Source organism: Mya arenaria, chromosome 8 (assembly GCF_026914265.1).
Source record: "Mya arenaria isolate MELC-2E11 chromosome 8, ASM2691426v1".
Classification (NCBI taxonomy): Eukaryota; Metazoa; Mollusca; class Bivalvia; order Myida; family Myidae; genus Mya; species Mya arenaria.
The window spans coordinates 27,333,671-27,359,396 of record NC_069129.1 but is presented as its reverse complement, the minus strand read 5'-3'; the positions used below and the strand labels follow the sequence as shown (position 1 = coordinate 27,359,396).

Sequence of the window (25,726 nt, the reverse complement as noted above, 5' to 3'; positions counted from 1 at the left end):
CGCGATTTTGGGCCTTCGGACATGTATTTGCTATTATTATGTTTTAAGGTATTTGAATTAAATGACATTTCAGGAATTAATTCTGAAAAGTTCATGATGATTTCATTTAAATTGTGGAAGATACATGTTTACAAGTGACACCATGTATTGCGCGTTTTGACATCATTCACATGACGTCACTACGAAAGCACATTATTCAAATGACGTGCAAAATTAACAATTATCAATATTACAACCTGCTTATATTTAAATTATTTTCTTAACACAGAATCTTTAAGGAACATAAATTAAGAAAAACATTATGATTCATTTGTGTATTTTTAATACATTGTGCCGATTTAAACACAAACTTTGAACGCAGTCAAAATTAGTCGGGACAAAATCCATGGTTGCTATGGAAACATGAGTAAACCCATGATCATAAATCGTCGAGAAAATGATGCACCAATGACAGACCTTAATAAGAATTTTTTTTGAAGAAATTGATTTCCATTGAAAAAAATCATTATTTTGGGCATCTTTTATAAATGATTATTTTATTTGTTATAATTACCTCCGAAGGCCCAAATACGCACGATGCGGCTCATATAATGTTGATCACTATCATTTGTTTTTAACAGTGATTCATACATTTATATCTTTTTGAGCGAAATAATTGCAATCTTTAAAAGCCTAAAAAGCTTTTAGCAATGATTTACCTCAAGTAGCTGTAAGTGTAATGATCTGCAGATAATAAGACAAAGGCAAAGATTTTAATCTTGATTGCATCTTTGACTTTTAAGAAACACAAAACAATATCATAACGGCTTTGAACAAATGAGCAATTAAATGATAACAAAACAGTAGATGTGTGTGATAATTTAAAAGATCATGGTTCGAGGTAAAACAAAAATATTATTGTTTTTCATATAAATATCAATTTAGCATCATGCAAATGATTCTGTTGAAATGAAAAAAAATTGAATTTTATTGAGACAACTTGTGAAAAGAAACCCAGAATAAGATACATTGATGAATGATGTGAAGTGCAATCAAAACAATAGCATATATATTTCAGGTATATAATGTCTTATAATGTGAATTTTGAATAGCTGGTGACTCCATGCTAGTTTGTTTTGTTATCTTTGAAAGGCTTCACATTTGAAAGGCTTATCATATGAAAAGCTTATATAAAAAATTACAAGAATTTGTGAAAAATATGCTAAAAACAATATTGGAAACAGGCTTTTTGGCATTGGAATAATGAGACATTTCATGTAAAATTTCAGTGTAAAATTTCAGTTGAAATTAAGAACAAAAATACAAATGGCAATAAGGTTATAAAAAATGTTTATATGACACTTATTCTACATAAATATGTAATCAGAATGATATACCATTTCATATTTTATCGAAATATAATGGGGTCACAAAGTGTCAAAATTTAACATCATTACCTATATGGTTCACTGAAATGACAGGCTTGTGTTCATCAGATAAGATACACTTATTTAGAGTGCACACTTTTTTGCAATAAAATGAGAAAAATGGATTTTCAAAAATTTAAACTTTCAACATTTAAAAAAACGTTGACCCGTCCAAGCTATTGCTAATCATAGTACAAAAACAAATTTAAAAAAATATATAACATATCATACCAGAGAATTTACTGAGTACAAATGCATCAAAATGTACAAAAATGACATGAAAAAAAGATGAGAGAGAACAAAGTAGGTCTGCAGGGCCAGAAATCACAAAACATCTAACATTATTTCCTATCTTATGTCAATTTACTAATTTATGTATTCTCACTGATTATATGATATAAAAACCTTACAATATCTTAAATACTTGATCTTCATTTACTTTATTGGATAAACATAGTTACTTTTATTTTTTAAACTCACTTTAATTGACTTTTCTTTTAATTTGATTATGAAAATGTTAAGAAATCAACTTCAGATGTTTTATGAATATGGGCGATGGCTTTTATAATCTGCAATGGGTGAGAGTGGCCTAGTGGTAAAGATGTCTTCCTCTCACCCAACAGGTTGTGAGTTTCATCCCCACCAGGGGGAATGTCCTTTGGCCTCTCAAAAAGTACACAGTCCTAGTTTCTGCCCATAAAACAGATTCGAAAGTGATTTAAATCAGCTTTCAGCTGTCTTTACAAGCAAATGAAATAATTGTGTAAAAAACACTGATCAGGAAGATTAAACATTTAATCAACAGAATGCCCTACAATATAACAGTATCAAATTATTTAATGTTGCTGCCATTAACAGATGTTACCACAATCTAAAAATTTAATAAAAAAAATCAGATACTGTTTGTAAATGACATAAAATCAATATTCTTTGTGTCAGATCATAAAAAAGAGATTCTTTGTTAAAAACATATTAAATTTTTTTTTACTAGTATTTTACAGTACAACATTGTCTTAAAACCTAGATGATTCAGTGTAAAACAGTTTTATTGAAAACAATTTGATAAAGAGGATAATAGTTTGTTACAGTGCAAAATAGAAAAATATTTTACTAAGTGTGAACCAAAAGTTATATTTCATGATAGGCTTACAATGTTCACAAGGACTTAGGTGAAATATTTAAAAGAATATTTGTTTATTTCCATGAAAGATCGCAATATAAGGTATATTGTGGCATAGCCACGAGTGAAATATTTTTAATGCTGATGTAAAAAAATAACTGTATGTAAAATATTAGAAAATGATAAAACATTGGTCAGGGTGAGACAATGAAAAAATACTGGAATATACCAACAAAATTGTGCTCTTCACCACATATTGAAGTTCAATTGCCATTCCAATTAATTGTAAAAATTTGCCAAGTATCTGATCTCAGAGCTTTTTGTCTAAATTTGTTTAATGATCGACAGCATGATGCAACTAGATCAAATCTTTCAAAACAATGTCAAGCATTCTATTTGGTTTCATTCTTTCATTTTCAACCAGTCTTATTTCTTATGGTAACACAGTCTAAGATTTTTGCAATTTTGTCTGACTGGTTTACTACTGTAACTTTCATTTAAAACCAGTCTGGTTCCTATGGTCTAAGTCTAAGATTTTTGCAATTTAGTCAGGCTGGTGTGCTTCTTTCATTTAAACCAGTCTGGTTTCTATGGCAAGACAGTCTAAAAAATTGCAATTTTGTCCGACTGGTTTACTTCTTTCATTTAAAACCAGACTGGTTCCTATGGTAACAAACTCTAACATTTTGGCAATTTAGTCGGACTGGTTTGCTACTTTCATTCTAAACCAGTCTGGTTCCTATGGTAACAGAGTCTAAGACTTTTGCTCAGTCTTTGTCAGGTTGTCTGTAACCCACACAGTATTTGTTTCTTATGCTCCTCATATATTTGGTTCATCGTAGCTATATCTTGGTTGGCATCCAATACCTGAAAATATATTTGAAGCGATCTTTTTTTATATCAATAATCAACCAATAAAATCAAAAAGCCTGTACATTACTTTCTAAAGGCATTTCAGCAATCATTTCAATGCACTGTAACACATTATAAAATCACAGTCATTTAAAATCATTTAATTTGTAAATTAGATTTTGATGTATGGAATGCCTTAAAAATGAGTTCTTCAATATTCAGAATGAATATTGATTTGCGATACTAAGACTTCACTTGCAAAGATAAATTATATGAAATAGCCCCAAAACAGCACTTTGATAAAATGTTCTATTCACGGAGATGTAATAGAGCTTTTCAAGATTAAATTAATCTCCCCTAAGGGTTGTTGACATTTTCTGCATTTGATAATTTCAGAAATATTGAGTCATTGGATATTTGCAACTAGTTTTCACATTGTACTAGAAGGGATTATTAATACTGTGAAGCGGCTTTAAAAGTGAAGGTTTCCCTAGTTCACTCAGATTCTATTTTCTTTGTTATTAGCCATTTATTTCTGAAGAAGTACAGCTATGTCATTAAATAAACTTTTCACACTAGCTTTAATTAACATGTCTAACAAAATCCTTTTAAAGAAATCCATCTATCATTTATAGAATAATTGCTACTGGTAAAGTTTCAATTTAAAGTTACAAAATGTTAGGTTTGAATATTTTTTCAAATTTTCACTGAGAGCTTTTTTTTATTAAAGGAAGAAATTAATAAAATTACTGTATAATCATATTGAAAGTTCATTTTAATACCTCCTTTAATACCTTAATATATCATAACAGTAGTGTCATTATGGTGTTTTTTAAAAATGTAATCAATGCAAAAACTAGAGTTGTCACAGGAGTTATGAATACCCCCGAATGCCGTCTGAACACAGGAATGGCAAACTATTTCTTTGAAATGAGGCCATAACTCTGAGGTGATTGGACACAGCATTATCATGCTATACCAGTGTGTGTTGGTTAATAATAATAGGCAATAACAATAGTTAGCTTACAAAGGGTTTAGGTTCTTGTACACTGCACTTTTTTTAATTGTGCTATACCATTGTATGAAGTTTAATTTAATTCCATCCTTAAGTTTTCAAGTTATGCTCCAGACAAGAAAAAGTAGCAAACGGCAATAACTCTGTGATAAGCTGAAAAGGAGTTATGGTTCACTGCACTTCTTATCAATGTGCTTGACCAATGTATGAAGTTTTAATTAAATTCCATCCAGTAGTTTTAAAGTTATATAATGCTTCAAAAAAGGAAGTAAAGAAATGGCTATAACTCTGTGATTAGCTGAAATATTGTTATTCTTCTTGCAAACTGCACTTCCCCTCACGTTCTATCATTGTATGAAGGAAAATTGCAAAGGACCGACAAATCAACCAACTGACCAAGTAGTTTTCAAGTTTTGTTCATTACAAGGAAAAGTGATTAAGGGCAATAACTCTGTAAAAAAGGTAAAATTATGTTTCTTGGACACTGCACTTCCTTTCGTTGTGCTTTACTATTGTGTGCAGTTTATATGAATTCAATTCATTAGTTTTCAAGTTATTTTTCTGACCAGAAAAAGTAATGATGGGCAATAACTCTGTTATAAGCTGAAATAGAGTTATTCTTCTTGCATACTGCACTTCCTCTCATGCTCTATCATTGTACAAAGTTTTATTGAATTCCATCTCGTAGTTTTGAAGTTATGCTCCAGACAAGAAAAAAGTTACAAAGGGCAATAACTCTATAATAAGCTGAAATAGAGTTATGGTCCTTGTACACTGCACTTCATCTCATTATGTTTTATCATCATATGAAGTTTAATTAAATTCCTTCCAGTGGTTTTCAAGTTATGGGTCTGTCGGACCAATGGAATGACTGACTCAATGTTATTATCCAAATTGCACTTACCCATTTTTGCATCTTAATGCTGAATGGCTTAAATATTGAGTTATAGCTCTGTTTTCAAATATTTTTTGGGAGACTTAAAACAGTAACAGTTTGCATTACAACAGATAAAGGAAACAGCAATGCTTTATCACATCACATAACTTGCCAAATCAATCTCCTTCCATTAAAATACAAAGTTATTTCTCTGTTAAGACATATTGAGTTTCCAGGAGATGGCACATACATATTCTAATACTTAGGTTTATAAAGGCTTGAAAGAGGATTCAAAATAGTATAGCATGCTTGTATCCCATTAATCATCTTTTCATCATTATTTTTCACCCTTTAAAAGCAACATAATTTAAAAAATTCTGGTTAGCTGTGTTTTTCCTAGACAGGTGAATTTCCTCGGAGTGATTGGATTTACGCAATAAATTGTTAAGATTTTGTCGTATGGTATCGTGCAAACACATCGTAAACAACTGACTATAATAACCACAAGATTCAGTGAAAAAGCATTTTTGGTACATGTGTGGTCTGTCTGTGTTGTTTTTACGTTTTGTGGCATTCTTTCAGGGCCTTGTGCCTATTAAAGCTGCCATCTAACAGATTGACTGTTTTGACAACTTTTTTTATTGTTTGGAATCAGCCAATTTATTTTTTTGGAATCAGCCAATTTTGCGTAAAAGTCTGGAAGCATTTGATACAAGACTGCTGACAAAAGAATAGATCACAGTATTTCATATATATGTTCAAAAATTAATGTTTTATGGCTAAAAGTGTAACTAACGCTTTAGAAAAAAATGAAAATTTCGGCAGATTTTCAAACAATTGAAATCTGTTCTATTGTGAGTTATCTTATATGACAGAATTGAAGGCGCTGATACCAAGATGAGCTGATTTTGAGACAAAAACTACGAAGATTGTCAAAACTAACAATCTGTAAGACAGTGCAGCTTTAACAGGATTTTGACATAAATATTTTACCAACTTGGTTTGACTCTGAATTTTTCAATGCTTTATTTAAAGGCTAGTAAATTCATTTCACAACTGAAGCTGGGATTGGTTGATTAATTTGAAGGAAAAAATTACATAATATTACAAAAAAAAAAATTCACATCTAGATTTTTTAGAATGTGAAAGTTTACATATGCATTTCATAATGTTTGGAGTAAGAAAAACAAAGCAACGACAAGATATTGTTATGCTTAAATTAAATCAGAATTATTGAATGCCGGCCACAGTCAAATAATTATGTGGTTTGCACCTTTAATTTTAAAGATGCACTCTTACTCCCAGATAAGATTTACCACAATTAATACCATTTTTTTGATATTCCAAAAAGGATGGACTAATTTAAAAAAAAAATGGTTCTAATGAAGGATATCAAGTCTAATTTGCAAGAAATGTGCATAACACATGGTAATGCTACCCTATGAGACAATAGTAGATCACAAACCAATCATTAAATATTTTTGCGTTTTCAGCTATTAAAGACACGGTTACAATCCTGTTATCAGTAATTAATATTTTCCATAAATGCATTATTTAGTAAGAAGTTAAAGGTTTAAAATTGGCCCCAATTTCTCGAAACTTCTGAGGTCCCTCATAACAGGGTCAAGCTTAGCTCACTATTTTTGTTTTTTAGTTGCATCATTATCACTTCTTTAAGAGATTTATTTTCTTTTAAATAGTAATTTTCCTAATATGATAATCACAATAATTCATTATTCATTTATCAAAATCATATTTAAGTATTTATTCTAGCACATTGAAATAATCTGCTTAAGCCTAATTTTAAGGTAATATTTCAGAAGTTTTGAGAAATTGAAACATGCTATTTAACAGTCAAAAAGGGCATAACTCCGTTAAAGTTGTTTCAGGGCTTTTCTAACAATGCGCATATTGCCACTGGCAACATTTGAACAAACTTTTATCTGAATTATTTGAGTATTTTGTTAAATAAGGGCAATATTCATATTTTTACCAATGAAGACGTAACCATGAAAATTGTACTTGTCTATTTTTCAATGGAGTTTAACAGAAGATTAACAAGTTGACAAACATAAGACCATACTTACAAGTACTGGGGCTGTGGGTTTGAATGGAGTCTTTTCTACCAGCCATTTCTCATGTAATTGGTGAAGGTCTTCAAGATATTTCTGAAAAGAATACAATTATATCACAGATTATTTTTTTTCCATTATTCTTTTCTTAAGCAAACCATGTCATTCTAAACAAATGTATTCTTTTTTCAACAATTTAGTAAAGAGCCTTACAACCCCTTGTATTACATTTAAATATTTTTCAACTAGTTTCTTTTCTCACATTTTTGTGAATGCGGACAAGGGGCCCTTTAAAATTGAGAAGTTTGCCTGATTTTAAAACAATGTTTATTGAATAATTGCTAGAAATATTACTTACAACAATTGTTTTCTTTATTTTTATTCTAAAATGCACCTATAGGCTATAACAGTCCATATAAAAATTATTGCCAAAATTAATGTTAAATATATAAAACTAAATAAAATAATGTTAAATACAAATACTTTTCAGGTGTGAATTTGGCTACCATTTTTGATAAGAAGAAGTTAATGAAGCACAACTTCAGCCCAAGTTTAAGAGGAGAAAAAACATTGCCATTTAATGTTACAAACACATATATGATCAGTCCATTTTGCTAGCTAAGTCCCTAAATGCCAAAAGATATCCTGTAATCTTGATAATTACAGCCCAAGGTTTCGTGTGCTAAATAATATGGTGCAGCTTGGCAAGAATTAAGGTTGAGACAAGAATGATTGTTTCATGCTGCAAACGCATATTTTCATGCAAATTCTAACAACAAGATGGATGCCTCCAAAATTTGATCAGACAAGCAAGGGATGCTCTATTCATCATTTGATAATTCCAAAACATTTTTTGGTATTACTGCGTATCAAATTTGAACAGCAATGGAAAATTCGAAATGATAGTCCATTATCTGAACTTGGCCAAAAAATGCTTTAAAGGGACTAGACCACTGATGGCTCTAAAATCAGCAAATATAATATTTCCATAAAACAAGCCGAGAATTATCAATAAGAGCTGGTATGAAGCCGATAATCATTATTTTACATATTAAAATAATATTATTTTGCTGTTTCAGCTGAGTTTACCTGTTTAAAAATAGCACATATTGGTTTTTCAGTTTATAGTGTGTATATTTTAGCTTGTGATGGTCCTGTGATAAGATACATATACTGACGCTATTCTTAATTTTTCTGGGATTAACATGATAGAGAAGCCAAGTAATTTTCACATTGGAAAAAAATGCAAAAAATGCGAAAGATACATGTGTTGTAAGCCATGTGATACATCATTAAGTAAGATTCAATGCGTTGTACACAACGTTATCAATTTTATGTAAGTTTTTCACAATTTTCTTTTTTCTTGCAATAGTATCATCCTTAGATCCATATACCTCAGTGATTCCATTCAGTCTATTGGCCAGTCCAACAGTCCAATCAAAACTCTCTGATTCTACTCTTAAATCAAAGTCAGATCAAATAAAGTTGGTTAGCATAACCCTAATACTTGTTTCTACCCAGGAAACAAACTTGAACTTGAACTTGATTCTATAAGCTATTAGCTTTCACAAAACAGATGAGTATCAACTATACTAAAATTCTCCTTTTTCAGAGCTGCTAGATTCCCCTACCATTGGAATGTCCTGCTCCTCAGGCCTGTTTCTGCTTCTTATTCTTTCCATCAACACCTCTGGCCGTGTCCTGAGGTAAACTGCAAATACAGATCAACTTATACAATGTATGACAATTCGAATAGCAAAGAGTTACTAGCAAAGGGTTTAGTAAGACCAAACTTTTTTGAAAAGATTGACCTTTTTTATTATAGACACTCCATTTGGAGTGGAAGAAGAAAGTTTAAGGACTGTTTCGAAAAATACAAGCACTTTTCAAGCTGTTATCAAGGCAAAATAAATAGTCAAGGGATTTTAAGGAGTTTATTTGCAAATTTAAAGACTTTTCATCCAGCTGAGCCTAAAATTCAAGTACTTGTCATGTCTGTGCAAACCTATAACATGTGTTTATTGTTGGGACAAGTGTTAGGTGGAGTACCACAAAAACTAGTTTACCGGGGAACAACTACCGAGTGAATCCCTGCGCATGTAAGTATGGTTAGTAGTCACCAAGCCTAACAAGTGGGTTTCATCCGTGTACTCCACAACACAAGACCACCCTCTCACATAACATTGTGTCACAGATAGTGATAAAAATAATGTTATAATCACTTGTTTAATTGAATCGTTGTAAAATAATACAGTCAACTTATTGCTCTGGTGAGCTAAAAACAGCATAAATATTCAAGGTGACAAGACAAAATGGGTGCAGGTCACGAATTAAATATAAACTTATATATACATCAAAGTGGTTATTGTACCAAGTATCAGAGTTGAGTTAATAGTGGGACAAGTTTGCTCCATAAACATTTAGAATATCACATCAAATGCTTCATGAGAAAATGTCATTGGTTTAAATTTCAATAATGAGCTTTCTTGTTATTCATATCAGCCAAAAAGTCGGTGGCATCATAAATCTTTAACCAGTAAATGATTTCCTTGTTTAATACCACATTTCTAACAGAAAAGGATAAAATTCTAGAAATTCGTTTTCCCGTTACGGGAAACGTTTTTCTAAAAATTCATCCTTTCCTGTGAATCTAATCTCAATATCTGGCAAACATTTATCAGATAAAACACAGCCATAAAAACAGCAAACAGTGTGCAGTAACAATTTTATAACTCCTCTCAAGTTATATATGGGCGAAATACTGTACAAATAATAATTATAGAGTTCTATGTGGATACAATCACAGATGCATTAGATTTCTAATTGAAATACCTCTGATTCTGTTCAGCAGAAAAATTCTAGTTAACATACTGCTAACCTTCCCATTTAGATTTTATCTTTCAATTCAGAGATCAAATTTTAACAGAACATTCTAAACTTATTTATTTTTACTAAAAAAAAATTCCATTTTTCTTTGATATTTTTGGAATTTATTTCATTTTTATCCTTCATACTTTTGAATGTATTTACAAAAGTTTTGAAAATATTTTTTATTTGATTACATGTACTTCAATACCCCAACATTTTAGCCTTTATTGAACATTTGTGCGGAACATGAACAGATGCTCTCACCAATGAGGTCAACATTGAAGTCCTGAGAGGTAGTCAGCCATTCAAACCATTCATTAAGTAAAACATAGTCCAGGTTTGCCATCACGCCACTGAAACATAGAAATAACATGGTAAGAATATCATAGTCCAGGTTTGCCATCACACCACTTAAACATAGAAATTACATGGTAAGAATATCATAGTCCAGGTTTGCCATCACACCACTTAAACATAGAAATAACATGGTAAGAATATCATAGTCCAGGTTTGCCATCACACTACTGAAACATAGAAATTACATGGTGAGAATAACATAGTCCAGGTTTGCCATGACACCACTAAAACATAGAAATTACATGGTAAGAATAACATAGTCCAGGTTTGCCATGACACCACTAAAACATAGAAATTACATGGTAAGAATAACATAGTCCAGGTTTGCCATCACACCACTGAAACATAGGAATTACATGGGTAAAGAATAACATAGTCCAGGTTTGCCATCACACCACTGAAACATAGGAATTACATGGGTAAAGAATAACATAGTCCAGGTTTGCCATCACGCCACTGAAACATAGAACTTACATGGTAAGAATATCATAGTCCAGGTTTGCCATCACGCCACTAAAACATAGAAATTACATGGTAAGAATAATATGTTCAAGATTTGCCATCACGCCACTGAAACATAGAAATTACATGGTAAGAATAACATAGACCAGGTTTGCCATCACGCCACTGAAACATGGAAATTACATGGTAAGAATAACATAGTCCAGGTTTGCCATCACGCCACTGAAACATAGAAATTACATGGTGAGAATAACACAGTCCAGGTTTGCCATCACACCACTGAAACATAGAAATTACATGGTAAGAATATCATAGTCCAGGTTTGCCATCACGCCACTTAAACATAGAAATAATATGGTAAGAATAACATAGTCCAGATTTGCCATCACGCCACTGAAACATAGAAATTACATGGTAAGAATATCATAGACCAGGTTTGCCATCACACCACTGAAACATAGAAATTACATGGTGAGAATAACATAGTCCAGGTTTGCCATCACACCACTGAAACATAGAAATTACATGGTAAGAATAACATAGTCCAGATTTGCCATCACACCACTGAAACATAGAAATTACATGGTGAGAATAACAAAGTCCAGGTTTGCCATCACACCACTAAAACATAGAAATTACATGGTGAGAATAACATAGTCCAGGTTTGCCATCACACTACTGAAACATAAAAATTACATGGTGAGAATAACACAGTCCAGGTTTGCCATGACACCACTAAAACATAGAAATTACATGGTAAGAATAACATAGTCCAGGTTTGCCATCACACTACTGAAACATAGAAATTACATGGTGAGAATAACATAGTCCAGGTTTGCCATGACACCACTAAAACATAGAAATTACATGGTGAGAAAAACATAGTCCAGGTTTGCCATGACACCACTGAAACATAGAAATTACATGGTGAGAATAACATAGTCCAGGTTTGCCATCACGCCACTGAGACATAGAAATTACAAGGTAAGAATAACATAGTCCAGGTTTGCCATCACGCCACTAAAACAAAGAAATTACATGGTAAGAATAACATAGTCCAGATTTGCCATCACGCCACTGAAACATAGATATTACATGGTAAGAATAACATAGACCAGTTTGCCATCACACCACTGAAACATAGAAATTACATGGTGAGAATAACATAGTCCAGGTTTGCCATCACACCACTGAAACATAGAAATTACATGGTAAGAAAAACATAGTCCAGGTTTGCCATCACACCACTGAAACATAGAAATTACATGGTAAGAATATCATAGTCCAGGTTTGCCATCACGCCACTGGAACATAGAAATTACATGGTAAGAATAACATAGTCCAGGTTTGCCATCACGCCACTGAAACATAGAAATTACATGGTAAGAATAACATAGTCCAGGTTTGCCATCACGCCACTAAAACATAGAAATTACATGGTAAGAATATCATAGTCCAGGTTTGCCATCACGCCACTGAAACATAGAAATTACATGGTAAGAATAACATAGTCCAGGTTTGCCATCACACCACTGAAACATAGAAATTACATGGTAAGAATATCATAGTCCAGGTTTGCCATCTCGCCACTGAGACATAGAAATTACAAGGTAAGAATAACATAGTCCAGATTTGCCATCACGCCACTGAAACATAGAAATTACATGGTGAGAATAACATAGTCCAGGTTTGCCATCACACCACTGAAACATAGAAATTACATGGTAAGAAAAACATAGTCCAGGTTTGCCATCACACTACTGAAACATAGAAATTACATGGTAAGAATAACATAGTCCAGGTTTGCCATCACACCACTGAAACATAGAAATTACATGGTAAGAAAAACATAGTCCAGGTTTGCCATCACACCACTGAAACATAGAAATTACATGGTAAGAATAACATAGTCCAGGTTTGCCATCACACCTCTGAAACATAGAAATTACAAGGTAAGAATAACATATTCCAGGTTTGCCATCACACCACTGAAACATAGAAATTACAAGGTAAGAATAACATAGTCCAGGTTTGCCATCACACCACTGAAACATAGAAATTACATTGTGAAACTTACATAGTCCAAGGCCATTATTCATAAAACATCTTCAGTCAATTCTTATGTCATTTTCTTATGTTAAGTATCTCCAAAAATTGTAAACACCCTGTCCCTTTTTTGCAGGGTGCCTTTTTTAAAACCTGGCTAAAACATACATAGGCTTTAGTAAGATGATTTTACAAGATTTTATTTTTATTTTTTTATTGATTTCATAACTTTACTTCTGCTTGTAAAAAGTAGTGTTAGAGTTTGATAGTTTTCATGTAAATTTTGATTTGCATGCAGAGTTGTTTTTTCCCAATTTGTTTTTGGTCAGAATTGGGAATTCTTGCATTGTTTTTATAAAATCGGGAATTGCTCAACAATAATTATGCCGCTTGATTTACACCAATACTCCTTTAAACTATCTATCTGAGTTATGTTTTTTTACATTAACAACAATTAGCTACAGTTTTTCAGAACAGAATTCTTCAAATAAAAAAAATAGTTGAAAGAAAAGAAATGTCAGTATTCTCATCTGGAATTTTTTCAACATTTGGAAAACAATTTTTGGGCATTTGGGAACATAATCAAATATTTTATTTGATAAAATCTTAAAACAACCTTTTCTCACCAACATTACTTCATCATTTAACATTTCTCTTTTTTGTTCTGGCAAGATGCGTGAATTCGATGTTTTTATGGCACATACCGGTAAAGATAAAATTAACACAGAAGAAATGGAGACAGTTCTAAGTGTGAAATTGAAATAACCTCTGGCATGTTAACACGAATATCGCTTATACAATATGTGGACATTTCCAAGGTTACTTTTAAGACACCAGCTGATGATTATTAGTTGCCCTCTTATAATTAACTTCATTTACACATGCCATTAGCCCAGTTAATGGTCAAGTTCCTGACATTTTGTGAAGGTTTTCAATGAGGCAGTAAGCATGTTTACACAAATATCACTTGTACAACATGTTGACGTTCCCATGTTTACTTAAATTAGGAATCAGATGATGATTAATATATGGCTCCTATAATAACTCCTATTTACACATGCCATAAGCCCAGTTTATGGTGAAGTTACTAACATTTTGTGAAGGTTTTCAATGAAGCAGTAAGCATGTTAACACAAATATCACTTGTACAACATGTGGACGTTCCCATGGTTACTTAAATTAGGAATCAGCTGATGATTAATATATGGCTCCTATAATAACTCCTATTTACATAAGCCATTAGCCCAGTTAATGGTGAAGTTACTGACCTTTTATGAAGGTTTTCAATGAAGCAGTAGCGTCCACTGTGCAGCGATCTTTCCATCATCTTCACTGGAACTGACTGAAATACAAATATTTTTGTACATAATGGCTCTTGACAGCTGGCTCCAATTTCTCGAAACTTCTAAAGCTTAACAGGCTTAGGATGCTTATTTCACTTAACCAAAATACATACTTAAATTGAATTTTAATAAATGAAAAATGGTTTATTGAGATAATCGTAACGATAATTACTTATCTTAAGAATTAAAACATTTAAAGGAGAATATAAAACGCAAAATATTGAAAGACAAAAATAGTGGGTTTAGCTTAATCCTGTAATAAGAGACTTAAGAAGTTTCGAGAAATTGGGGCCTGGACATTACCAAAGAGTTATGGAAGAATGCTGCAGTATGTCCTTTTTTGGTAGCACATTTCTTCCTATTACAATACAACCGACATTTTAAGTCATTTTAAGCCAATGAAAGTGCAGATAGGCACTCATTAAGAACTAGACTAAATCGTTAAGAATTTCACTTTTCGCAGGTGAACACTCCCCGCGTCAGATTTTGGGTTAACAATGGATCAGCCAATAAGGTTGCTCTCAGAGTCAGTTAGATGACCTGAAGATATATCTTAATGATTAAGAAGGGCTCTTTGGCTATGCTCACTCTGGCCATTCTTAATCATTAAGAATTTACTTCATGTCATCCAACTATCACATGGAATCCAGCATGTGTACCCTTCATTAAAATTAAATGTTTATATTATTAAATTATAATTACTCTTGATTTTATTAAGATTTACAGTTAATAATTATTATAAATACATAAAGGATAATTGTTACAGTGTAGGATCAAATCATACTTCACCTAGTGTCTGCACCAACAGCTACATTACAGTCACATGTCACAGGTGGCATGGCCATGAGTGAAATATTTACTTTGGGTGTTCATGAAGTGAAAAACATTGCAATCTCACACTAAAAGAAACAATTTTTATTATATGCCTATAACGGCTATAAACTGACATTCAATTATAGTTTTCAAATAGTGTTTCAAATATGATATTATTAGATAATTACCAACCTGTGGCTGTGTATGAAGTTTGACCATCGTTAGTTGAACATAAGACTGCATCATGGCTCCCCATCTTGCCGGGTCTTGGTACATAGATGCCTACAAAAATATACACGAAAACATTACCAAGGGACATAATAAATATATGCTTAAAAGTTAAAAAGGCATGGCCAGTAATCATTAAACATCTGAAAGCTGCACTCACACAATTTGAACGTTTTGCCACCTTTTTTTTGTCTTGGAAAGAGCCAATTTATGTGAAAATGCATGGAAACCAGTGAAAAATCAGATTGCAGATTTTCATATTTAAGTTAAAAATTTGATGTTTTTTGCATTTCCTTAAACCGTTAGTATCGCTTTTAGCCCTAAAACATTAACTTTCGAACGGAAATATGAATATCAGCAGATATTTCTGGAAAAATTGGCTCATTCCAAGACAAAAAATAAAAAAGTTGTCAAAAAGGTAAATCTTTGAGAGTGCAGCTTTAAGTCAGTTCCTAACTTAGGTCAATTTCTTAAGTTAAGTATCTCACTGGTCATATTCTGTAATAACGTCATAATATCTGAAATACTTTATTTTCAGAGCTTCAAAATTCTTAGGAAATCAACTTAAGTTATGAAATGACGAGGGTAAAATTTTTTTTATGAATATTGTTTCCAGAATTTTTGCTCCTAAAGAAGCTTTGAAAAGGGTCAAAAACAAATGCCCTAGATAATCTAGGGCATAATTTTGGCACCAAACATTCCTCTAGTGAAAAAGTCCCAAACTGAATCAGTGGTCGAAATAAGCACAAGCCTGCAAGCCCTGCACTGGTTAAATGCTTTCTGGGCTTGCTCAAATTCTGGGTTTTATACAGCAGGGCTTGTTCAAAAATGTAATTCCAAGCAGTTAGTATAAGAATTTGGGCTTGTTCATCCAAAAAAATAATTTTGATGACTGCCCATTAGTGAATTCCTTGATTCGAATTTATAATTCAAATGACTTTTTAAATCACAATTTAATGTTTAGATAGGTTGCCTTTATGAAAACTTCAAGGGTAACTTGGTATCGACATACATCAGACTCATTTTAACAAATGTTAATTTAATTGAACTGGTCATAGTAAAATGATGCTTAAATGACAAGGTTTCAGCTAAAGAGTATTGGAAGTATTGGAATGGTGCTGGATCCTGACCTACTTCATTTAAACACAATTCCTTACATTTCATTTCAAATTCACAATTATTATATTTAAGTTCTTCAGAGCCTGATACAATGCGCTCTTCCTCTTTAAGCACCCTGTCACTCTTCTGCCCTTTAGAACCCTGAATGAGCTACCAGTATGATACATTTAAGGATTGTTCGCATGTTTTCTTGTGTTTATATGCTGTCTATGAACGCAGAAGGGCACGCGAGCAAATGCAATGAAGTGCGCTTGCACTTCTTGGTAATCTGCTCGCTTGCCCTACTGCATTCATACAGCCTAAATGCAAGAAAATATGAAATAAATACTTATATTTACATTTTAAATAATTATTCATTACGATTGAAAATTAGGACTTAGCACTACCTAAGTTAGCACTATCTTCTGCACATCAGTATTTGTTCTTAAAGAAATGTTACATTATAACCACCAACATTCGTTTGTATAGAAGAAAAGCTGATATTTTTAACATTGTATATCATTGGTTAAATGACGTTGCCCTAATCCAATCGGAGCGCAGTACTGAAATAAACAATGACATCATAACTCCTTGCATGTTATACAATATGAACTTCAAGTGAGTTTTCTATTCAAAGGACTAGGCGAATGTAAATATTAACCTATAAATGAACTTTCAACAAGGGTTATTTATACATGTCAAGTCTCATACAACTTCCTATTGATTAAATGCCAAGCTGCTCTTAAGTTGATAACATTCACAATACATGCTAATATGGGTGTCACCAAACTGATAAATGCCTGATTATTGGACACACTGAGAAGAAAACCTGCAATTTTGATCTCACATGCACGTAACAATGACATGATCATTTTAGCAGAGATAACAAAGGACTGAAAATCTGAAACCTAATGTTCCTGAATTTTTGGTTTAGTTAGTGTATCAGGGCTAAAGTGTAGATGCCTCTTGAAATTATTTTTAAAGCCATTTTTGTCCATTTCAAGGTTCATCTTAAAGGCACATAATATATATTGATACAAACTTGTAGGGATATAGGGAGGGAAGGGAGGGGGGGGGGGGGGTAACTCATTTGACTTTCATGATAAAAAAAATCATGATTCTTGTAGGGATTTAAAAAAAATGCCTTAATACTTTATTAATGTTTTTTCTAATCAATTTCTTTAAGGCCACAAATTCCCCAGATAAATAATTTCTAAAAGAATGCGCATATTTTTTTTATCTGTATACAGTATACAAATCATGATAAACATTATAATGCATTGAAATTAAAAAATATATAGTTTTTCATCGACCTATATTGATGTGTGTGCCTTTATCATTTTCAATACAAATGGGAATGTCCAGCAAATAATATTTTTAAAAAAATACGACAGTCTTCAGCTGAGAGCTCTCAATCCTGATTTCTGGATAAATCCTGAATTTTATCATCCCTCTTTAAGGTGAGGCCAATGAGTCAATGACAAATTGACGAACAATTTCCTGCAATAATGACCTTTAAAAATACGGGAAATACGAACGCTCACCACTTACCCAGGCATCAATACCTTTAGAACTCCATAATTTGTCCACTTAATGGCACTTTTGCCAACACGCTAGGCTATTATCAATGTCTCTTAGCAACTTTTACGAAATGCTGTAGAGGTTGAAGAGCCTTAAAAGACACTTATTTTACAGATGCTAACATTGGTTCTAAAAGTCTAGCAAATTCCAGGAGTTTTTTTAAAGACTGCATTAGCTAGGTTTTATGATATAAAGCCTTTCGTAACTGTCCTGTGCAATAACCACAATTTTTTTTTATTTAAAATCCATTAGGGCCGAAACTTGGCCCAATAGCTTCAACTTAAAAAAAAATCCAAAATATGAAAATAACATTCCAACGTTTATTTATTTTTAAAAAAAATATTTAAAAAAAAAACTTTCGACTCAAACTGTTTTATACTGAGGAGTTGGCGAATTCTAGAAATATAAACAAAGTTTATCTCATTCTAATATCTTTTTCTATCATTCTTGTTTCATTTCTAGACAATATTTGATTCCCAATTTTAGTCAAAATGACGCAGTTTTCCAAATGAGAAAGGTCCTGGCCCCATTCCCAAAAATGGTGGAAAAATACAAGACCGATTCTCTGTCATTTCTGCAATAAAAGGGTGATAACTCTTGAGTGACATGAGCAGTATGGCAGTTTATCAGACTTGCCAAGATATTATGCCAATACACATTTTGACCAAATTTGGTGATGATTGGACGAACGCCTCAAGTTCTTGATCAGACAAGACTGATTTTAAGTAAATTCTATAATTTAAGGGTGATAACTCTCTAGTGACCTCAGCGATGTGGCTCTCTAGGTTATCTAACTTGTCTTAGATATCATTCTGACAAAAGTTGGACAAAAAGTAATAGATCTGACAATATACTGGACACCCCCTACCCAAATGCCACGGGTGAAACTATTTTATGTCCTGTTCTATGAACCGGCATATAAAAAAAAGATTGAACTTACCAAAGCATTGTGTCCCTGTACATCCCTCCACTCTCGAGTGGGCTCTTCCAAAACCTAGGGGAGTTAACATAGCTTTAGAACAAAGGCCTGAAATCATGAGTGATAAAACCTGACAATGCAAACAACAAATCAGATCCCTCCAATTTCGAGTCAGCTCTTCCAGAACCTAGGGTAGATGACAAAGCTATTGTACAAGGCCTTATATAATGAGTTATTAAACCTTAGTAACAACACATACAACAAATTACATCCCTCTACTCTTGAATGGCCTTGTCCAGAACCTTGGGGAGATAACACAGCTATTGTACAAAAACCATAAACCATGAGTTAAAAAACCTGACAATGCAAACAACAAATCATATTCCTCCACTCTTGAGTGGGCTCTTCCAAAACCTAGGGGAGATAACATAGCAATTGTACAAAGGCCTGATATCATGAGTGATAAAACTTGACAATGAAACAACAAATCACATCCTTCCACTTTTGAGTCGGCTCTTCTAAAAATATACATTTTAGGCTTTAAACCATAAGTTACTTAATCTTAGTTACAACACATACAACAAATCACATCCTTCCACTCTTGAGTGGGCTCTTCCAGAACCTAGGGGACATAACAGATATTGTACAAAGGCCTTAAAGGGGCGGTACTACGTATGATGAAATAGCATAAAAAAGAAAATTGTCGATAACTGACATAAACTTGGTATCAATATTTACAATGCATTGAAACTTACTAACTGAAGTACCACATAGTTTACAATCAATTTATTTTCACAGTTTTTTTGTATTTTTTAGGGATGGCAACGAGTACCCGAGTACTCGATCGAACGTCTGAGTACTCGAGTACCAAATCACTACTCGAATACTCGGAAATTTTTTTTAAAAAAAATATAAAAATCACCAAATACACGATTTACAGACAAAATATCAGATCTGGTTAGTTGCCAATAGGACAATTTACGGTCCCTCTAATCCCTGCTGTATATAAAATTGACCTCAATCAATTAGTTGACAGTTGTTGCAAACTGTCAACAAAGGACCCCTATTTCAATTTAGCACTGATGTAAATTAGCGAAGTTTTGATAGCGGTACTTTCACCTACACAATTCTATTGGATACCAATTAGAGACCTTTCACCAAACAATGGACGCTAACGAGCGAAAGAGTATCGACCGTTACGAGAATTGATTTCTTAATGGGCGTATTTTAACTATTTTTGCAATGATTATCACAATTGATTGGTTGATATTTTAAATCAAGAATTATGAATACGAATGAGGTAAACAACAATTACACAGTAAAAAAAATAATTTGTAGAGTAAACAACTAAAACATTGAACTTCGTATTGAATTTCGTTCACTTTTTATGTACGCTATTAATTTTCGTTCATTGAAATTCTGATTATTGTTCATTTTTGCAGTTCATACTAATAAAATGAAACGAATAAAACAAATGAAAAGCCTGAAACAACATTTGTTTTCTTTTTATATCATTTTTTGTTAAAATACGTAATGAAAGTTTACTTTAAAGGTGAAAATGACCAATAATACGACCAACGCACAATATACGCCATTAACGATACATGTAAACACAATCTTGTCTTCACGAACACATATTCAATGTTTCTGAGTAATCGAGTACCTGATCGAACGATCGTCCGAGTACTCGAGTATTAATTTTACTACCCGTTGCCATCCCTAGTATTTTTCTATTAAAAAAAGATTACTAGGTATGTCTACCTAGTAGAATTCATCCCTTATGCGTTATTGGCTAGTCGATGTGATCATGTGATATTACCAAGTTACGTATATAGCTGAAATATTCCAACCGATAAGGGTTAGCGTTCGTAGCACAGTGGATACAACACTGGAATGCAATATTGGCGACCCACGTTCGAACCCGGTCTCCGACTCAATTTTTTTTTTACATTTTGGTAATTTTTTTTACAATTATGATATCAAAGAGTAAAACATTTTATTAAATAATTGTCCTGAGATTCGTTACAGACAAAAACTTTTTTTGGTGCCAATCTGGTGTACAGTCCCTTTAAATCTTGAGTTATTAAACCTTACACATACAACAAATAATTGTCTATAAAACATGGAAATATTATTTTGACCCTGGAGTTAACTATTATTAAATAAAGTCCATATTGTATATCAGTGGTCAATATTGGCACCAGATTGCAAGCCCTGCACTAGTTGAATGCTTTCTGGGCATGCTCAAATTCAGGATAGATAGCAAGATTGATAAAAATGTTGGTGCCAAGTACTAGTGTAAACATTTGGGCTAGTTTTGCCAATAGTCTTATTTGGATTACTGATATATAACATCACTACACTCAATATTTAAACATTTTTTAACAAGAGTGTCCTTGAGCAAATGGAAACTCTGAGACTTTGACATAGGGGTATATCTCATAAGAAAATAGCCTCCATGATAATGCTTTAATCCACTTCTAAGGTTCTTTATGTTGCCTCTTATATTAAAACAATTGTACTTAGACATATACCTCAACAATTCCTGAGAACTTTCTGAAGTATTCAAGAAGCCTTGTCTTTCCACTGGCTATATTTCCTTCCACACACACCTAAGAAAATATAAAATATATTATGTTTTGTATTACATTGCTATAGGGGTTAAGGATTATATGTATGATCCTTTATTTCAAGGGGGGGGGGATTTTTATTGCATGCTATATTGGTAAACGAAAATAAAATGCAAAAAGATTAGATAAATTTAACACATTATGGGGACAATTGCTCAGAACTTTGCTTAAGTTAACAATGTTGCATCATTGTTTGTTGACTTACAAATCATTACTGCTCTGGAAGTTTAATGGATACACTTTTGAAGTGCAGTACAGTCGAAACTCGATGGCTCGATATTCTAGAGACTAGCCAAAATACTTCGAGCCTCGAAAATATCGAGCCAAGCAGGATTGCTTACAGAATGTTATTTTTTTATATTTTACAATAAGTCTTGTTAACTCGTTTGCTATTGGCTTCGCGATATCCGCAAGAGAAGAGTATCTATTGGACATAGTTATTCACCGTACAGTTCATTACATGACTTATTCAATACTTCGAAAATATCATTTGAATTTTTTATTTATTATAAAAATACATTTATGCGAAAACAAAAAACAAGCAATTTTAAATACTGAGTAACACACACAAAACAATGTGTGAAATTCTTACTTGGGACCGCGAAAATTATATCGAGCGTGGAGAAATATCGACCCTCGAGATATCGAGCCATCCGATCGAATTTTATATGAACATAAAGTTTAAAAAAATCAGTCCTTTCAATCTGGTTCGAGCCAACGAGGATATCGAGCCATGAGATATCGAGCCAACGAGTTTCGACTGTACTTACGCTAAGAAGGTTCGATATGACTGTTTTAGCTGTTCTTGTATAATTTAAATGTTTAAGCATATCAGTAAATTATTTCACCTTTTAAAGTTTAAAACAAAGATGTGGTTTACAACGTTGTTCACTAATGTTAGGTTTTTGTTACCACAGAATAGACTGCTGTTGCCCACACTTTCCCATACTTACAGTGAAGTTGTGCTTCATCACTTCTTGTCGAACAGTCTTCCTTCTCAAAATAGAATATGGCCAAAAACAGATGTTGAACTCTCTGCTGCATGTACCTGAAAACACAGAATGCCACAATATATTATATTCATTCAACATCAACCCATTAACAAAGGACCTGATGAGAAAAAAAACAAAACATTTTAACATTATATGAGCCACATTGCGCAATTTTTGGCTGTTGTATATGTTTGTATGTATGTATTTCTTTAGACCTTATGGTTATTAAGGATAACCCCTGAAAGTGGAAGCACTTAATTCCAACAGGGTCCTTTGTTTTGCTGATGGGACAGCACAGGAAAAGACAGTGGTGGGATACCAGGAGTTTTGGGTGCGGTCGTTTACTGTGTGTCCCCCTTGGTTCTTTTACATGCTCGGTGGAAAGCCCCAACACAAGGGGAACAACTTGGGTTAAACCAGTGCTGAGAACAGCACTTTTCAAGCACTGTAAACTGCCAAGCACCAGGCAAGGGAGCTACTTGTACCAACTTTTAATATCTTACATTAGATTTAATTGTTTTAAATTGGGTGTTTCAGGTAAATGACATTTAAGAAAGCAAACTGAAAACTTCATTACAATATTTCTAAAAGTGTGTACGATATAATGTTTACATGGAAACCATGTAATGCGCATTTGGTACATGTATGTATACTAAACTTGAAATGGCATACATGCCGATATTACAAAGATATGCTGTTTCTCATTGAAAAAAAATGAATGCTTAATGCTCATTATTGTGGCTAGAAGCCCAACCAGTCTAAAAAATTAGATGTTATTATTGTGATTCTTCTTATCTCTTTAAATAGTGTAACGATAGGCAGATTTGCATTCATAGTATAATATTCCATTATAGACGATTGTACATTGATGTATTTGATTGATAATATGCAAATTAGGAAAGCCCAGGCTCCGTTTGGATTGAGAATTCACTGTATACATAATAAAGACAAGTTGACCCCTTCAGGGTCTAGCATACTTTTCTCTGAAAGGATCTGTTGGCCTTGTTGGTCTCGCACACAGGTGATCGTCACATAGCCTGGTCAATAAAATATGGCCCTTCAGTCTTTTGATATAATGTTTAAAAACAATCATTAAATGTGGCCCTTCAGTCCATTAATATTGTTTAAAAAATATTTAAAATTGATAAAATGATATTTCAATAAATTTCTAGGAGTATAACTTGAAAAAACATCATTATATATATATATAGAGAGATTATTTATTGTTTATTTATTATCAAAGGACTTAAGGGCCATATTTTAGTGACCAAGCTATGTGACAATCACCTGTGTCACTAACAATATTTAGCATGAACCATTGATTTTTTAAATATTGCAATATTTTAATGAAATTTTACACACATATTATTCAATTTTAGAGAAGTTCAGAACAGTTTAAATTTTCAAATTTGACCAAAAAATGAATTTTTAAAGATTTTTTGAAAATCGTTACCAACACTCTAATAAAAAAAAGCCTTATTTTTCAACCCGAAAACTGGTAAATTGGCCTAAAACAGCTGTTAGGTGTTGTTAACCAGCTGTAAAAATGTTTTCTGTAACTCTTTTATGTAATCATGGTAGTATAAATTCTATTTAACCATCTTTTGAAAAAACAATTGGAAGATATTTGTCTATGAAAAGCATTAAATGATACATTTTATATATAGAATATTGGTGAATTGTCAACTTGGAAATGAAAGTTACATGTAATTGCAGCTTGCATGGACTTAGCACTTCAATTTTGATCTTAAATACATGTTACTATATCTTTAACAAGAGAGAAACAAACAAAAGAAGTATTTGAATCACATAATTATTTTATTTTCTGCTTGTAGTATGAATATAAAATGATTTATGTCATTTTGAAATCTTCAATAAGCCACACTATTAGTATTACTTTACTAACCAAACACTTCCTTTAAATACATTAAATGTTGATACCAGTATGATGCAATGAATAACACTTGTTGCAAGTTAAAGCATTAATGTTTAAGTTCCATAAATCTAAAATAATTTTAATATTACCATATTCAATTTTATTTTACTGCATTAGAATACCTGTTCTTTTACCAAAAAATCATTATCCATAAACTAAAAATGTCATACATAATTATAGTTTTAATATAAAGATTTTCATTATTTCACTTACAATTTATTACAAAAATTAAAATAGTATCAAATTCAATCAAAACGAAGTAGATAAATTGACACTAAACCCTTAAAGCAAACTTTTAAATATTCGTCCGAAATAGTTGACGTCCGAAATCTATACACACTTAATTTTTCAGGTTTTATTGATATTGAGCATTTCTGCAGTAAAGAAACCAAAAGAAGCATTTTTCACCAAAAATATGCAAACTATAACACTAAAAATACTTATTATACACAAAAATATTCACTAATATGCCTAAAGTGAATGGTTTCTTCTATCCCAATGCATCCAAACAGGTGTATACAATGGTCAAATTTTAATATCTTACAGCCCATTAATGTGGTTTTTTTAGCATTTCTTCAAAGATAGGGTATGAAACTATACTTCTATTATATTTTTGCATTGGTGCAGAATCTTTAACCCATTTTTAACTAAATCTAAAAATTTCAAAAAAATAATTTTCCAGTATTTTTTGCATTTTTTTATTTGAGAATAGCGTGCACCACAAGATCAAAATATCAACTTTAACCATCAGTCGTTTGTTTTGCTTCAAACTAATGTTTTAACACCTTAAAATGGCGTAAATGGAACCCACTAAAATCCCTCCATTTTGTTACCAGTTAGTAACAAAATCAATATTGACTACTATGCATAAATTTCAAAACCTCAAAGATACATTTAGTTTCACTGAAAAAAAAGATGTTGCTACAAATCATTGGATGCATCATAACACTATAATGATTGTTCATAAAAGATTACCAGGGACTGGTCTTACCAGCAGTGTTGATCAAGAAGCTGAGACAGCGTTTTGGAAATAGCATGCTTTGTTTACATTATGGTATCACCACTCTGGGGTCAATATCTATATTAAACTATGACGTCATCATGAACCAAT

The 25,726-nt window shown here is 32.3% G+C and overlaps 1 protein-coding gene across 1 annotated transcript; it reads right to left on the bottom strand.

Moving 5' to 3' along the window:
• Window positions 1–2,183: 2,183 nt before the first annotated feature.
• Window positions 2,184–25,664, bottom strand: LOC128242160 (thymidine kinase 2, mitochondrial-like). Its single transcript, XM_052959226.1, has 10 exons — window positions 25,607–25,664; window positions 22,641–22,735; window positions 21,592–21,669; window positions 19,079–19,132; window positions 15,424–15,513; window positions 14,344–14,417; window positions 10,475–10,563; window positions 8,974–9,053; window positions 7,358–7,438; window positions 2,184–3,393 (listed from the first exon to the last, which is right to left on the bottom strand). Exons 1-10 carry the CDS (start codon window positions 25,650–25,652, stop codon window positions 3,304–3,306), a joined length of 777 nt encoding a protein of 258 aa, XP_052815186.1. The 5' UTR covers window positions 25,653–25,664; the 3' UTR covers window positions 2,184–3,303.
• Between the last annotated feature and the right edge of the window lie 62 nt (window positions 25,665–25,726).